Genomic DNA, 15944 nt, shown 5'->3' with positions numbered 1-15944 from the left:
TACCACCCGCTTTGGGCTGCATTCCCAAGCAACCCGACTCCGAGAAGCCCCGGGCCCGGCGCGCCAGGAGCCGCTACCGGCCTCACACCGTCCGCGGGCTGCGGCCTCGATCACAAGGACTTGGGTCCCCCGAGAGCGCCCATCGGGACGGGGGCTTCTGTACAGCACAGGTCCCGCTCCCCACCGCGGGGAGAGGATTCAGCGCTGGGCTTTTCTCTCTTCACTCGCTGTTACTAAAAGGAGTCTTCGTTAGTTTCTTTTTCTCCGCTGACTAATATGTTTCAATTCAGCGAGTCGCCATGAAATAGAGAAATTGAAATTTAAGAATCAAGCATTAAGAAATGCTTTGACTAAAAGGGGACTGACAAAACTGTATTGTTTGCTATAATTTACGGCGCTTACAAGAACAGAAGGAGAGCAAGGCTACAAGGTGGGGTCAAGGGCTAGAATGTGCAAACAGGCTGCAAGGACAAAGACATCACAGGATAAGGGGGTCCTCAGACCCGTGAGACCTGGAAAACTGATAGCAAAGTCTGGAGAATGATCGAAGGACTAAAAAGAGAGCATGTGCAAGAAGGCAAGGTGAAAAGTTCAAACCGAGAGGAAGAGTGTTTACCTTATCCCAAAGAGTCCTAGACGACCACCAGAGCAACCTAAAAGGAACAATGCTCTGTAGGGACACATATTGAGAAAGCAAGACAATTACAGCCTGGAAAATATTCCAGGCCAAAGCTTCTCGGCTCTGTTCCCAGCCGATAAGCTGGTCCAGCTGAAAGTTAGGGGGAATTTCTCCCATGGTGATAACTTGGTCAAAATAAAAAGGAATTAATAACAAAGATAAAGCACCTGCTGTGGTACGTGACCAGGCCCTGTGAATGGGGTGTCTTCTCTCTGAACCAGTCATCTTCTTTTACTCTCGGAGTTGTGAGCCATGCTATAAAAACAAACATGTTTCTGAATAAACTTGTCTCTTTCTTTCCTATCATGAAAGATGACCATGTAACTTTGCATTTTATTTCCAATGCACTTAAAGGGTTAAAATCCCTTTCCACGGCTACAAATGCTCAGTCGAAAAGAGGAGTGAAAGTAATTTCAATGTGAAGCTGGGATAGGCAATGCATATGTATTAGGTGTGTTGTGTAGTCCTAGTTTGTAGAGAATAAAAGGAGAGGCCAGGTCGCCAAAGGTGTGCATGTTTTTGGAAGAGCTATCCACCATGCACCTCAGCGCTGAATAAATACACATCTACTCTCATAACTCATTTTGTGGGTTATTGAGTGTTTTTCCATGCTTCAATGGGGCCATGGTCAGTTCATCCCCAGTGGCTTCTCCCTCTGCTCAGGGACAGGAGTCGTTCCCCTGCTGCACCTTGGGGTCCCTCTCACAGGAGACTTCTCCTGGACTTCTCCAACCTGAGTCCATCCCATGGGTACCAGCCCCCTTCACTCTGCTGCAGCGTGGGTCACTCTGCCACGGGCTCAGTCCTTCAAGGACAGGCTGCTCCAGCGGGGGCCCCTCTGTCTGCGGGGTCACAGCCTCCTCTCAGGGATCCCCGCGCTCCTGCGTGGCTCCTCCAGGGGCTGTGGGGGGATCTCTACATCCCCATGGATCTCCAGGGTCTGCAGGGGGATCTCTGCCTCCCCATGGATCTCCAGGGCCTGCAGGGGGATCTCTGCATCTGGAACTGCTGTGTTTGGAGGCAGCAGGAATAGGCTGAGCTCCGCCTGAAGCTCTTCTCACAGTCCCCACACTCGTAGGGCCAATCCCCAGTGTGGATGTTCTGATGTTTCCTCAGCTTGTAGCTCCACCTGAAGCCTTCCCACATTCCAAGCACCCGTGGGGCTTCTCCATGGCCTGAGGCTTCTCCACCAGTTCCAAGATCTGGCCGGATCTCCCATTGCCTTCCTGGCACAGGGAGGGTCTTTCCTCCTCACAGCTCCCTGGGCTCGGTTTGCAGCCCCTCCTTGTGTGGGATCTCTGGGACTTTTCCTTCCCGTTGCATTTCAGTGCCACGGAGCCACTCAAAACGGCCTCTTCCACAAGGGTCTGTGCCAGGGATTTGTTGTCCCTGGTCTCTGTCTGCAGCTCAATGTCTGGGGGAGGAAGGACAAGGAGAGGAAGGGACAGCGAGAAGGGAAAAGGAAAAGGCTGGAGAGGAAAGAACAAGAAGGAGCAAGGGAGGAAGGAGAAGGGAAAGGAACGTGGATGGATGAAGGACAGGAAGAGGAGAGGAAGGAAGGTGGACAAGGAGAGGATGGGATTTGCCTCCATTGCAGATGGAAGGGGAAGGAGATCCCCCCCAATCCGTCCCTGGCAGGAGGTGTCGGCAGCGGGGTTGTCCTGCAGCCGGGGGTGATGCTGGGCTGGGAGATGGAGCAGAGGAGAGGAGGAAAGGGGCACCTGCCCCTTCACCTGCCTCCTACCCAGGGCATCTTCCTTTTCCTCGCAGCCTCCTCCTCCAACATCTGAACAAAGTTTGGGATTGACAGATCCTGGCTTGGGGGGGAAAGAAAGTGGTGAGCACCTTGGGTTTTGTGAGGAACCAGCCTCACTCTTTAAAATTTTTTAAAGTTTAATATGAGATAAAAGGGACAATAACAGTGCTGGGTACGTAGCCACAGCCAGAGGCACACTGGTTAACCATAACAACTTTTTTATTGCATTGGTCAAATACATATTTATAAGAACTATACATATTCAAACATTGCTTTGAATTCGTTTACATCTGGCAATTCTTTAGCTTGGTTCGACCCCTGTCCCCCCTTCTGTGCAGTTTAGAGGGTCCTGTGTCACTTGCTCACAAGGGTCCCCTGTTTGGTAATTTCAGTGACAGTTATTGACAGTCAGCAGCAGAGTCCTCCTTACATCTGTTCTCTCAATGTTATCTGCATGGTTCTTTCAATGATGTCTGAACATGCAGACGGTTTCAGCTATTTCCACTACTCTAAGTTTATTATAAGTACTTGGAAACATAGCCATTTCACAAATATATTTGAGTTATTCTAAATATTGTCAGTTAGTTATAAAAATAAAAGTATTATTTATTATTTCACAACTACATTTATTTCTGCAAATATTAATATTATAATGCACAATACAAAGCCTCTACTTAAATATTTTGTGAAAGTTTTAACTATAATATACATTTATCATGGATTAGTGTGTATTGACCCCCTAAACTCCAAGTTTGTGGGGGACTCTCAGCACCAAGAAAATGGAGATGTAGAGCATCCACAGTATGTCACTGGGATCCATCTCCAAGAGATCTGTGGATGCCCTCCATCAGAGAGCAGAATTCCATTGGGATCCACAGAGTGGTGAGGTTTTCTATTTAATCAGTCTCTTTCACTCTCTTTCTCTCCCCCACCTCTATTCCATTTCTGTTTTTCTCTCTCTGTCATTTTCTCTGCCTCTAATTTACTCTTCAGTAAAACCCACACTATTGACTTTGGCACATGGTCTCATTTGCACCCCAATTGAGGCAGAGCCTTTTCTGATCATTTTCATCAGTGGATCAGAACAAGGGGCTCGAAGCCCTCCAGTCTGGCTGCTGCTCCATGCCACTTCCAGGGGCTTGGGCTGCTGAAGGGGTGCTGGGCTGGGCCCTTTGTGACACAGGGCCGTTCTATCGGGTTCCTGGGTGCTGTTGGCCATTCTGTTGTCCTGGTGACATGGCACAGCCCCGCCCTGCAGGGGTATATACGGGGCACAGGGCCCTGCGCTGCCCAGTGCCAGGAGTGCCACTGGCTCAGGAGGAAGCAGCTCCCGGGATCTCTGTGCTCCAGTTGCACATTGAGGAGAAAAAGGTGAAGCCCAACGCCAAAGCAGCCAGCCCCATGCCCAGCAGGATGGAAGACCAGGCCCTCAGTGGGCAGGGGCTGGGGACAGGCGACAGCTCAGGCCTGCAACCATGCAGCAACCTTAGCAACAGCTGCCATGAGGGATCCCCAGGGGAAGCCTGCATTGAGCAGGAGCTGTCCCCAGCAGAAACCAGCCTGTACCATCAAGAGTCCCATGAGGAAGCGTGCATTGGGCAGAAGCTCTCCCCATAAGAAGAGGCTGAGGGGGATGGAATGAGCGTCCTCGAGCTCTGTGAGGACAAAGAAGAGAGAGAGCGCAGATGGGCAGGTCTGTCAGCAGGCGGGTTCCCCTTGGCTGCCCCTCGCCAGGCCTGGGTTGAGCCGGGACCAGCTGAGCCGAGCTCCCCAGGCCCGTGCTGTGCCTGCCCTGCCCGTGTGGAAGCGCCTGCACCCATCAATAACCATCGATCCCGGCTGCGGCGGGCACTGCGGGCGCTGCGCTGCCTCTGCCGCTGCCCCTGCCTGGCTCCACTGCCCCAGCAGGAGGGCTGGAAAAGGGGCAAAAATAAGAAAAAACAAACAGAATGAATAAGAATAATAATTAGAAAATGAATAGGAAAAAGAATAGGAATTAAGAATTAGGACACTAAACCAAAAATTAAGAATAAGACTATAAGACTATAAGAATAAAAGAATATAAGAATAAGAAGTAGATGTAGAAGGAAGAGAACAGGTAGAAGAAGCCCATAAGAAAAAATAATTATAGTAGAGAAATATAATAGTAAGAAGAATAATAAAAATACTAAGATGAAGAAGAAAGAGTGGTAGCAGTAAATGTCATAATCATTATAAGTATAGAAAGAAGAAGAAGAAGAAGGAGGAGGAGGAGGAGGAGGAGGAGGAGGAGGAGGAGGAGGAGGAGGAGAAGGAGGAGGAGGAGGAGGAGGAGGAGGAGGAGGAGAAGAAGAAGAAGAAGGAGAAGAAGAAGAAGAAGAAGAAGAAGAAGAAGAAGAAGAAGAAGAAGAAGAAGAAGAAGAAGAAGTCCTGCATGGTTGGAATCCCTGTCCGTCCTTGACCCTAGCCAAAGCAGCCTGGCCACCTCGGGGCTGTCCCCACCGTCCTGCTGAGGCCAGGCCTCGAGGGCTTCTGCCACGGGCACCAGAGACGCGTCGGGGAAGCGCCAGAGCAGCCGGCTGGCAGGAAGAAGGTGGCTGTCTGGGGGCTGCTTATGGCCTCTGCCACCCAGTTCCTCAGGGCTTCCCACCAACCCATCCACACAAGTCCTCCTGGCCCATCACAGCCTCCCGCCACCCAGCGCCACACGCATCCCCCTCACGCCTTCCCACTGCCTTCTCCGGGCAGGCCTTGGCAGCACCGCAGCCCTTCATGGCCTCCCACTGTCCCGTGCCCTCCACGCCTCCCCCAGGCCTGCCTGGCTGCTGAAGGAGCTGCAGAGGAGCCGCATCAAGAGGCACCTCAGAGCCCTCAGCAATCCAGCCAGCAACACACGGGCAGGACACAGATGGCGCTTCCAGGCTGGCAGAGGGGTGCTGGCCATCTCCAGGGACCAGTCTCTCAGGGATCCCCGCCGCAGCTCCGGCCTCTGCCCGCCCGCTCTGTCAGAAGCCTTAAGGCTTCCACAGAACCACCAAAGGCCAAGGGCCTTTTGGCCACTTTCCCGTCCACACCGCACACTTGGCCAACTTGGCGAGCACAAGCACCCTTTTTGCCCTCTTCCCCATTGGCCTGAAAACTCTGGGAACCAAAAGAAAGCTCCTGGATCTCTGTGCATGACAACAGCAATTTACTAATCCTACAGTGGGCTTAAACAAAGTCCTTGCAGGACAGAGGTGTTCCCTGCAGGCTCAGGTGGCCCCAGCAGACGCAGCTTCCCAGATCAGTTCTCCACACTGCTCACACAGGACAACCAGCCCCCGCGACACAGGGAAGGCCGTGACTTCCAGAGCCGGTGGAATCCATCTCGCATCTGCTGGAGTCGGGAGGAGGGAATGCTCTGTACAACTCTGTTGATGTACAGAGTCTGAAGAGCCAGGCATGAGATGGCAGGGCTGGTGTCATCTGTCATGTCCTGAAGGGCTGGAAGAGAGAGGAACAGAGCCACAGTCAGAGCCTGAATCTGCAGGGATCTGGGGAGACCCTCCTGCTCCATCCCTCCCACACGGCAGCTCTTGCCATGGCCTGGAGGAAGCAGGAGACAGCAAGGATCAGCTGGAAGGCGCTGGCCACGAATGTCCCTCCCGCAGGCCCCTGAAAGGTCTCTGTGCTCTGCCCACGCCGCCCCTCGTGCGCGCAGGGAGCAGAGCCCTCCCAGCCGGGGCAGGGAACGCAGCTGCCAGCGCCAGCCCCCGCTGACAGCCCGCTGGCCTCACTCACCCCTGCACATGAGCTGCAACTCTCGCTGCTGCTCTCTCAGGAACCGCCCGGCCATCCCTGCCAACACAGAGCCTGTCACGGCCCCAGCCGCACAGCTGCCCCGCAGCGGCGCTGCCAGCCCTGCGGCCACAGCAGCGCCTTCCCCTGCAGGGCTCAGGCCCGGCCCTCGCCGCATCCTGACGCCCAAGGACACGGCTGCGAGAGGGCGGCAGCGGCGCCGAGGGCAGGCGGGGCTCCAGAGCCCCGGCCCGGATGGCGCTGCCGGGGCAGCAGGCGGGGCTGGGGCCGAGCTGCGGCGGGGCGGGGAGGGAGCCGGGCTTGTGGCTCACCAAGAAACCTGACGGCCGCCTCTCGCAGGGGCTCCTGTGGGCTCCGCAGGTACGGCAGCGCCTGGCGCAGCAGCTCGGCCGCTCGGCTCCTGTCCTGTGCCAGCTGGAGAGAGCGGCAGGGCACGGAGGGAAGGGTTGGCGCGGGCTCTGTCCCTTGGCTCCGGCCTGCCCTGCCCGCACAGCCCTGAGCGGGGCAGAGGGCCCGGCAAGGCGCGGGCTTGATGGAGCTCGGGGCTCCATCAGCTCCGGCCCTGGGGCCAGAGGAGCCTGGAGAAGAGCCCGCGTGGGCAGCCCAGGGAAGGGAGCAGCGTTCTTACCAAGCACTCGCCAAACCTCCACATCTGATCCGCCATCAGCAGGTGCTCAAGATCTCTCCTCTTCAGGAAGCTTAGCGCAGAAAGCAGCGTTTCACAAGAGGCCTGCAGAGCAGCAGAGACCCAGAGATGGCACCGCGGCCCAGGGCACAGGAACTGCCTCCCTGTGCCAAGGCCAGGAGGAGGCTGGAGCCCATGAGGTGCCCGGGTGCAGGGAGACAGCTGAGCCCCCTGCCAGGAGGACAGCAGCGCCCAGGAGTCCTCACCTCTGCCACACGCATGTTCTCATCGTGGCAGTTGAAGAAGAGTGGCAGCAGGCTCTTGCTCACAAGCATCTTGAGGGGCTTTTTACCCTTGGCCGCTACCAACCTCATCACCTCTTGGAAGAGGCGAATGGAGAGCAGCTGCACATGGCGGTTGTCCTGTTGGAAAGGAAGCAAAAGCCCTCCTCATCAGCTGCTCCAGGCCCCTCTGTGCACAGGCCCAAAAATCCACGGGGCCCCACACTTGGGGACAGCACCCAGTGGCCGTGGCTGGGGGCACAGAGCCTTACGTTGTCCAGCAGTGGCCAGAGCGCGCCAGCCAGCCGCAGGGCGATGGGGCTGGGTATTGCGAGGTGTCTGTGCGAGAGCAGAAAGCTGAGCACCGTGACGGTCATCTCAACGATGTCTTCATCTGCATCCCGCAACAGGTCCACAAGGCTTTCTGTCAGGCTGTACATTCTAATGTTCTGCACGGAAGACAAGGCAGGGCAAGCCCACGCTGCTGCTGCTGCTGCCGTGGAGCCCAGGGGCCGAAGGGCTGTCCTGAAGCACTCGGGCAGCTGAACAGCAACGCAGGAGAGCTGGGAGCAGCTGCCACAGCTCCCAAAGCCCAGCCAAGCCCAAGGGGCTGCTTTCCCCAGCCCCACGCTGCCAGCACAGCTTCAGCCGCTGCTGTCTTCTCACCATCGAGGGGTCCTTGCTGAGCTGCACGAGGCCTCTGAGCACCAGGCGACGCATCTCCCTGGACGTGCTCTGCAGGCGCCTTGCCATGATCTCCAAGAGGCTGTCACCCCATTCTTTGATGTCCAGGAGGTCCAGGACCTGAAAGGCACAAAGCAGTGACCGGGGTGCCCAGCTGGCAGGAGCTCAGAACTGCACAGGCCTGAGCCAAGGCAGCAGCACAGGGCACGGGCACCGTCCCAGGCAGCTGCGGCTGTGAGAGGGCAGAGAGGTGGGAGGCAGCTCAGCTGTGCTGCCCATGGGGCTCACCTCCACAAGGAACGCCATGGCGGGCAGCTGCCAGTCTGAAATGTCTTGGCTGAGGAGCTCCAAGAGGCAGGAGATGAAGCTGCAACACCAGATCATGGAGACACAGTGCATCTCCCTGGTGGGGGGGAAAAGGCATCATTGCCCCTGAGCCGGGAGGGCAAAGCTCTCCCAGGAGTGACCCACGGAGCTCTGGTCTTTTCCCAAGCACCCCGTGGGCGCTTTGGGAGGCGGCTGTTCCCGGGCACCCTCCTGTGCCAGCCTTTTCCAGTCTGCTCGTCCGTCCCTTTGTGACAAAGCCCTCTCACCCCTGCCCATGGGAACTGTGTGGGGCACCCTGGGCACAAGTGCCGGGGGCAGCAGGGAGAAGGGGGTCTCACCTGGCCAGGAGTCCCACTGCATAGTGGTGGGTGTCAGTACAGAGCAGCGTGTCCCAGCCAGCCTTGCCTTCCATGGCTACCACAACACGCTCACACTGCACTCGGCAGAGCAGGACCTTCAGGGTCTGCACTGCAAACCTGTGTGCAGAGCAAAGCCCAGGTGATGCTGGCAGCCCTGGCTCCTGCCTTGGAATGGATGGGGAGACTGGGAGGACTGGGATGGAGCACCTTTGGGGGTTGGTGGCAAGGCCCAGTTGCTCCTGGCACCCCTTCCAGAAGGTATCAACCTCCTCTGGCGTATCCAGTGCGCTGATGTAAACTTGGAAGAGCAGACACAGAAAGAGACGGGGAAAATACTCCAACACTATAGGTGGGCACCAGGTCAGGTTGAAGACCCTCCACAGTGTCACGGTTGCCTGCAAAAAATGAACCACCCAGAGACAACACTCAGTGCCAAGACATCCGTGTGGCAGGGCCCGAGCATGCCAGGGAGAGGCCGGGGGAGACACCGTGGGGGCACCCAGCCTGGTGCCCCTGAACCTTGCCCCTAAGGCAGGTTTCAGCGCAGTGCCTGAGGCAGAGAGATGCAGCTGGGGGGAGGACAGAGAGCTAGCTGCTGGAGAGGTGGCCTAGGGGCAAGCAAAGGTCAGTTGCAGGAACTCACAGCCAGGGCAAAGACTCCTGTGCTGTCGCCATCGGAGGTGTACACACTGTCCACTGGCCAGGCGTTCAGCACATTGAGGAGTATCTGCAGCGCCGGCTCCGCAGTCCCAGTGGAGGACATGATCACTCCCCACATGGCCGTAGCAGCTCTGTGGGGTCAGAGCTCTGTGTCAGGGGGGTCTGGGCCACAGCACTGTGGCCTGGGCTGCTGCAGGGGCCCGCGCTGGCCGTCAGCCCTGCCTCTGCCCACCGGCCCTCGCTGGCAGCACCCAGCCAGCCCACGGGGGTGCAGGCATCTTGAGGGGCAGGGAGGGAGCGTGGCAGCACGCTCAGGGGCTGACATGGCAGCACTGGCAAACGGAGGAGCCTGAGGCTCCTGGAACTGTCCCCCTGTCTGGCAGTCACCAGGGACAGGCTCTAGAGGGTAACGGGCCGGGGAACCCTAAACCCTCAAGGCAGGTGGGGCTGCCGTACCTGTCACCCGATGGGGCCCAGCGCAAGAGAGTCATCAGCACATCGCAGGGGTATTCCCTGGTCAGCTCCAGAAGGGCCTTGTCCAGCCTGTGCCCAGCAGACTCATTGGCCGTGAGCCACTTGTGGATGTACCTCACCATGGCTGGCACCTGCAGAAGGCCCGGGGAGACTTGGACACCTGCCCGAGCAGCAGGTTCCCCAGCTTCCCCTGAGAAGTGCTGCCCTTCCCACCCTATTGGTCTGGGCCTCAAAGACTGAAGGAACCCAGCAGAGCTGGCTTGAGGCACCACACAATTCCTGGCCAGAGGCTGCTTACTTGCTTTGGATTGGAGACACCCTTCTCCACAAGCAAATCCAGCATGGCAGCCCCGGTCTCAGCAGTGAAGAGGGGAAAGTTTGCCAAGAGCCCAGTGCCCACACCGGTGGTCTCTTCCCGCCAAATGCACATGATGAATTCATAGATCATCTGCAGGAGAAGGGCAGGAAGAGAGGGAGAATCCATGGAGTGCTCCAAGCACGGTGCTGGGCTGAGCAGTGACAGCAGGCCCAGCCCAGGTGGGGATGGCTGCAGTACCTGCGCTGTTCTGCGGAAGCGGCCACGGGCAGGGTCCTGCTCTTGTGTCGGGTCCATGGCGGCACCTGGCAAAGAGCGAGCGCAGCCAGGGCTGAGGGGCTGTGGGAGAGGCCGGAGAACACAGGCCAGCCCTGCATTCCCAGGCAGGGACAGCCCTGGGATGCTCCAGGGATGGGGTGTGGCTGCCTGGGGGTTCAGCCCCAACCCCTCTTCTGTCCTATCCATGGGCATGTTGGATGGGATGGGATGGGATGGGATGGGATGGGATGGGATGGGATGGGATGGGATGGGATGGGATGGGATGGGGCTAAGCTGGCTGCAGGCACCAGCTCTGTGGCCCAGCTCTGCTACTCACCCTCCTGCAGCAGCTGGATCTGCTCCAGCTCTTCAGGCTGCTGTGCTGAGGGAGCTGCAGCCTCCTCCTCCTCCTTCACCCAGGCCAGCTTGGGCACTCTGGGTGGTGTCTGCTCCATGTCACTGTTTGGAATTGGAACTGCTTGCAGGAGAGATGTCTTGGAAAAGCTCCAGATGAGCAAGTGCTGCAGTTGTGCTTTGTAGGCAGCTGCAGCAGAGAAGCCTTGGGAAGGCTACAGGACACCGTGTCCTGCAGTCTGTCCTCGAGGTCACCTGCAGAGGAAACGCTTTGGAAAAGCTCCGGGTCAGTAAGGAACAAGCTGGCTGTGTGGGGGCTCCTCACAGCACCGCTCTCTCCGTCCTGTCCCGACGAGTGCACCGAGCACTGTGGTGTGGCCGTGTCACCACCAGCACCTATGTCACGACGTGTCACAAAGGGTCACCCTTGTACGCTCTGTCCCTTTCCTATTGCACGGTGACCACGGTGCACTGTGTCACAAAGAGCCCTAGGACACACCTCCACGTGCCCTGAGGACACCCCCACCCCACCCCCAAAGTGGCCCAGCTTGCAAGGAAGACGTTCCCCCAAGGTTCGAGGACAGCCCAACAAGAATTTTAGGAATGGCTCAAACAACAAGCAGATGCTCCTCTGCTCTGCCTGCTCAGGGCAGCAGAAGGAGCCCCCACGGTTGCCGATGCAGCTGCAGCAGGAAGGGCATCGGGGCCTTCCACAGCAGCTGCCAGGGCCTCTCTGGGACAAGACCCGGTGCTGGGTGGCCGTCACACACACAGGAGTGTGACACAGACACGGGACGTATGGCCCAGGGCACGAATGCTGCTCTGAGTCCTGGGAGCAGTGAAATCAGCAGGTGTGGCAGAGTCCCTGCCAAAGGAGACCTGCCGCCCCCAAGGCCTGCCAATGCTGGTGCCTGCTCCTGCCACAGAGACCTGTGTCCCCTGGGGACTTCTCTGCCAGAGGACAGCCAAAGCCCACGTGCATTGGTGTGTGTGCTCCTTTCTGCAGGCGGCTGTTGGCAGGAGCACCTGGTGGCAACACTTGGTCTCTGTCAGAAGCTGTTACTCCTTCCTGGAATGATTTTTGCTTGGAAGTGATTATGTGCAGTGTCCACGCATCTCCCCAGCCCATCACTGCCTCACACACGAGGTGACCACCAAGCCACTCTCCGGCCATCTGACCCGCAGCTGAGCCCTTCCCAGAGTGCCCGCACCCGCAGGGAGCGCAGGGCTGGATTTGGCCGCCAGAGAGTTGGTGACCCTCGTGAGATCCTCGGTGCATTTAGTTCCTACAGGAGTGTGGGCACCGCTGGGAAATGATCTGCATGCCTTGTTAATTGGATGTTCTTCCACCGCTAGCCTGGGGCAGGATCTCTCCCGGTCCTCCTCTCAACTCCCGGGCCTCTCCTCAGCCAATGAGAGAAGGCACCAAAATAATTGAGCCAATCAGAGCGCGCGGCGCTGATGACTCCTCAGGCAGTCCCAGAGCGCCCAGAGCTCCTCACCTGGACTCCACCCGCGCCCCGCCCCCAGCGCCCCCCGCCAGGAGAATTTGGGGAGGGGGTATCGCGTTTTATCTTCTTTTTTGTTTTTCTAGAGTCGAGATTAAATGCTCTAGAGACGGAATTTCGTGTTTGGACTCAGATATTTATTAATTCTTATCAATATTACAGTGAGTTCTACAGCACTTCTAGCTAACAGGCTAAAAATGGACACGTATCTCTCTCTCACTACAAGGCCTTTTAAGGGCCAATGAGTCCAATTAAGAACAGACAGCTAAATTCTTTTTACTTTTAACCCAACAACCAATCACCTCTGACCTGCAATGTGGAATTTTCTATCCAATTACAAAAGTACCACCAAGACCCGTGAAGAAGGTAAAAAAGAAAGAAAACTCCACCCTAAAACCTCCATCTTGTTTTATATGTATTAATATAGTCTAAAACCACAAATTCTAAATTTTCCACCATGGAACATTACACACTTCTATTCAAACTACACACCAGTGATCCCCGTTCTATCACAATTCTGGAAGCCTTCTTCATGGCCTCTGGTAAACAGCACTGTTTTCCTGGGGGTCAGTGCCTGTCAGCAGAGAAAGCCCAAACCCCTCAGTTTCCAGAGTTCCAACAGGGGGGAGGTGTCAGACCCTGCCCGGCGCTGGCCATGGGGCATGTGGCGGGGGCCCGGAGCCCTTGGCTACTGTGGGCTGCTGGGGGGCTGCTGGGGGGACACCCCCGGACCTGTGTCCTGCACACACAGCGCTGTTCCAGGAGATGGTTCAGTCCGAGTGTCACTTCATTCACGGCACCGACCGGCTGAGGTTCGTGGAGAGGAACATCTCCAACCGGGAGCAGTTCCTGCACTTGGGCAGCGATGTGGGGCTGCACGTGGGGACACCTCCTTTGGGGACAAGGCTGCCAGGCACTGGAACAGCGACCCGCAATGGATGGAGTACAGACGGGCTGCGGTGGACAGGCACTGCCGGCACAACTACGAGTTGTCCAGCCCGTTCCTCGTGGAGCGCAGAGGTGAGCGTGGGGCAGAGCGTGTCCCCTCGGGCCCTGCCCTGGGAATGACCCTGGAGCCCCTCAAAACCTCCCTGGGAATCACCCGAGACACGTCAGCCCTTCTTGTGCCCATCCCCGGGGCCTCCTGCCCCTCACCCCAAGTGACTCGGGTGCCTCTCCCAGTCCATCCCAGTCTGTCTCGGCGTCCTCATGGTCCCTCTCATTGTCACCTGAGTCCCTCCGAATTCCTCTCAGTCCACAGCCATTCCATTCCCACTCCCAGTCCTTCTAACTCCACTCCCAAACCTCCACCCTCTCTCCCATTGCCTCAGTCCAATCAACTCTCTCCCAGTGTTCCCCCACTCTCTCCAATTTCATTCCCAGTCCCTCTCAGTGCCACACCAGCCCTCTCCTGCTGGGGACCTGGTCCTGGTGGGCACCACATGCCCTGAGAACTCCTGCTGGCCCTGGAACCACCTCACTTGGATCTCAGCAGGGTAGAAATCCATGGAGCAGAGCAGGGAGGTGGGGCCGGGCTGGGAGCTCGAGGGCCACAGTGAGATGGACACACTGGAGGGCACTGGGAGAGAGTGGGGACACACTGGGATCAGCTGGGGGGAACAGGGAGGGATTTGAGTCAGCCTGGAGGGGTTGGAAAAAGATGTGGAGCTGGAAAGCAAAGGTTGGAATGAGATTGGCTGTGATGGGAAGAGACTGGGAGGAGTCCTGGTGAGTCCTGGTGAAACCGGGCAGGGACTGGGAAAGCGTTGGGGGGCCTGGGGAGGTGGGGGGCAACTGGGAGGGGTTTATGGGATCGTGAGAGGGACAGGAGGAGCGTTGGTGGGTCCTGGGGAGACCGGGAAGAGATTGGGAGGACGATTCAAGAAGTCCTGGGGGGGCTAGAGGTGACTGGGAGGGTGATTGGAGTAGCTTGGGGTGTCAGTGAGAGATTTTGGGAGGTCTTAACGCCTGTGGACCCCCAGAGATGCCGCCAGACACCGCCCGCAGCAAGGTGCTGATGGGGATCAGGGGCTCCGTGTTGGGTTTCGTCTTCCTGGACCTGGGGCTCGGCTTCTACCTGTGCAAGAAGGGTGGGGGGAGGGTCCCGGGGGTCGTGTTCCGACCCCGGAGCGTGTGCGCTCCCCATGGGGCCCCCAGTCAGGTGCTGCCCCCTTTTCTCTGCCCACAGAGCTCCTGACCCAGCAGCTGCTGCAGCCCCTCCCCATGGCCTCGAGTGCGGCCGGGACCCCCCCGCTCCGTCCCCACGCTGATTTTGGGGGGGTCGTGTGTTCCCCCCAGACCTACTGTCACTCTGCCCCAGCCTGGCTGCTCCCAGTGTTCCCAGTAAAGTTTCCCAGTTCGCCCCGTCCCGTTTATTGTGGGGCGGGACTGGGAAAGGACTTGGGGGGACCCCGCGGGGGGATCGTGACTGGGCGGGGAGGGCGGGTCCAGGTGGGGAACACTGGGTACTGCGGGTCTGCCCGGCAACCGGTGAGTCATCACAGCTCCTCTCTCTGATTGGCTGAATCTTCTTCACCGCATTCTCTGATTGGCTGAGAACAGGCCCGGGAGTGAGAGAAGGAACAGGAGAGATCCCGCCCCGAGCACCGGCACGGGAACAACAGAGCCAGCCTGGGCACAGCGAGGGAATTTATTACCAACCAAATCACAGAGGGACAAGGAGAAGAGAGAGAAATCTCTCCAACACCTTTCCCCCACCCCACGGAGATCACCAGGACCACGGATCACCAGGGCTCTGCCCAACGGGGGTCACTGGGGATCATCCAACACCGATCCTCCCATGGGAGATGGAGCTGGAGCAGAGCACGAAGCTCTTCCCACACTCGGGACACTCACAGGGCTTCCCTTAGTGGAGCCTCCGTTGGTGTCGGGTCAAGTGAGAGCTCCTGGCGAAGCTCTTCCCACACTCAGGACACTCGTAGGGCCTCTCCCCAGTGTGGATGCGCCGGTGGACAGTGAGGGTGGAGTTGTGCTTGAATCCCTTCCCGCAGTCGGGACAGTGGAAGGGCGTCTCTTCTGTGTGAATCCGCTCATGGACGAGGAGATTGGAGTTGGTCTGAAACCTCTTCCCACACCTGGGACACTTGTAGGGCCTGTAGCTGGTGTGGATGCGCTGGTGGACAGTAAGGTGTCCCTTTTGCTTGAATCCCTTCCCACAGTCGGGGCAGTGGAAGGGCCTCTCCTCTCTGTGAATCCGCTCATGGACGAGGAGATTTGAGCTGGTCTGAAACCTCTTCCCACACTCAGGACACTCATAGGGCCTCTCCCCAGTGTGGATGCGCTGGTGGGCTTTCAGGTAGGGCATCCATCCAAAGCTCTTCCCACATTCCAAGCAGGTGTAGGGCCGTTCTCCAGTGTGGACCACCTGGTGCCGCATCAGGTCGGAGATCTTGCTGAACCTCGTCCCACATTTCCCACATTCGTAGGGCTTTTCCCCAGTGTGGATCCACTCGTGCCGGATGAGCTGGGACCTGTAGTTGAAAACCTTCCCACATTCCAAGCACTCGTGAGGCTTCTCCCCTCCAGGAGGCTTCTCCATCAGTTCTGAGCTCTGCCTGGATCTCCGGCCGCCTTCCTGGCTCAGGGAGGGTCTTTCCTCCTCGCAGCTCCCTGGGCTGGGTTTGCAGCCCCTCCTCGAGAGGGACCTCTGGTGCTTTTCCTCTGCCTCCATCCACTGACGCCTTAGGAATGAAAAATCCTGTTTTGGGGAAAAAACAAGAGGATAGAATCTTGGGCTGGGAGTTCCTCCTTCCCCAAGTGCCAGTCAGGAAGACACTGAGCATCTTGTGTCTGTAAGAATCTCCAAAATACCAAGATACAGCCTAAAAATGCTACAAACATCATGACACAGATGAAAACCCCCCCA

The 15944-nt window shown here is 57.6% G+C and overlaps 1 protein-coding gene across 1 annotated transcript in view; it reads right to left on the bottom strand.

The window, feature by feature from the left end:
* LOC148218083 (uncharacterized) overlaps nucleotides 1-15646 on the bottom strand; it is a 45308-nt gene extending 29662 nt beyond the window's left edge. The window contains exon 1 of the mRNA XM_088158175.1: nucleotides 14942-15646. Within this exon, the coding sequence (XP_088014301.1) occupies nucleotides 14942-15617 (676 nt within the window). The 5' untranslated portion in view covers nucleotides 15618-15646. The remainder of the gene's footprint in view (nucleotides 1-14941) is intronic.
* Nucleotides 15647-15944: the final 298 nt, after the last annotated feature.

The sequence above is a fragment of the Sturnus vulgaris genome, unplaced genomic scaffold (genome assembly GCF_052056855.1).
Source record: "Sturnus vulgaris isolate bStuVul1 unplaced genomic scaffold, bStuVul1.hap1 Scaffold_195, whole genome shotgun sequence".
In the NCBI taxonomy this organism is placed as follows: Eukaryota; Metazoa; Chordata; class Aves; order Passeriformes; family Sturnidae; genus Sturnus; species Sturnus vulgaris.
This window is presented reverse-complemented; position numbering and strand designations above follow the sequence as displayed.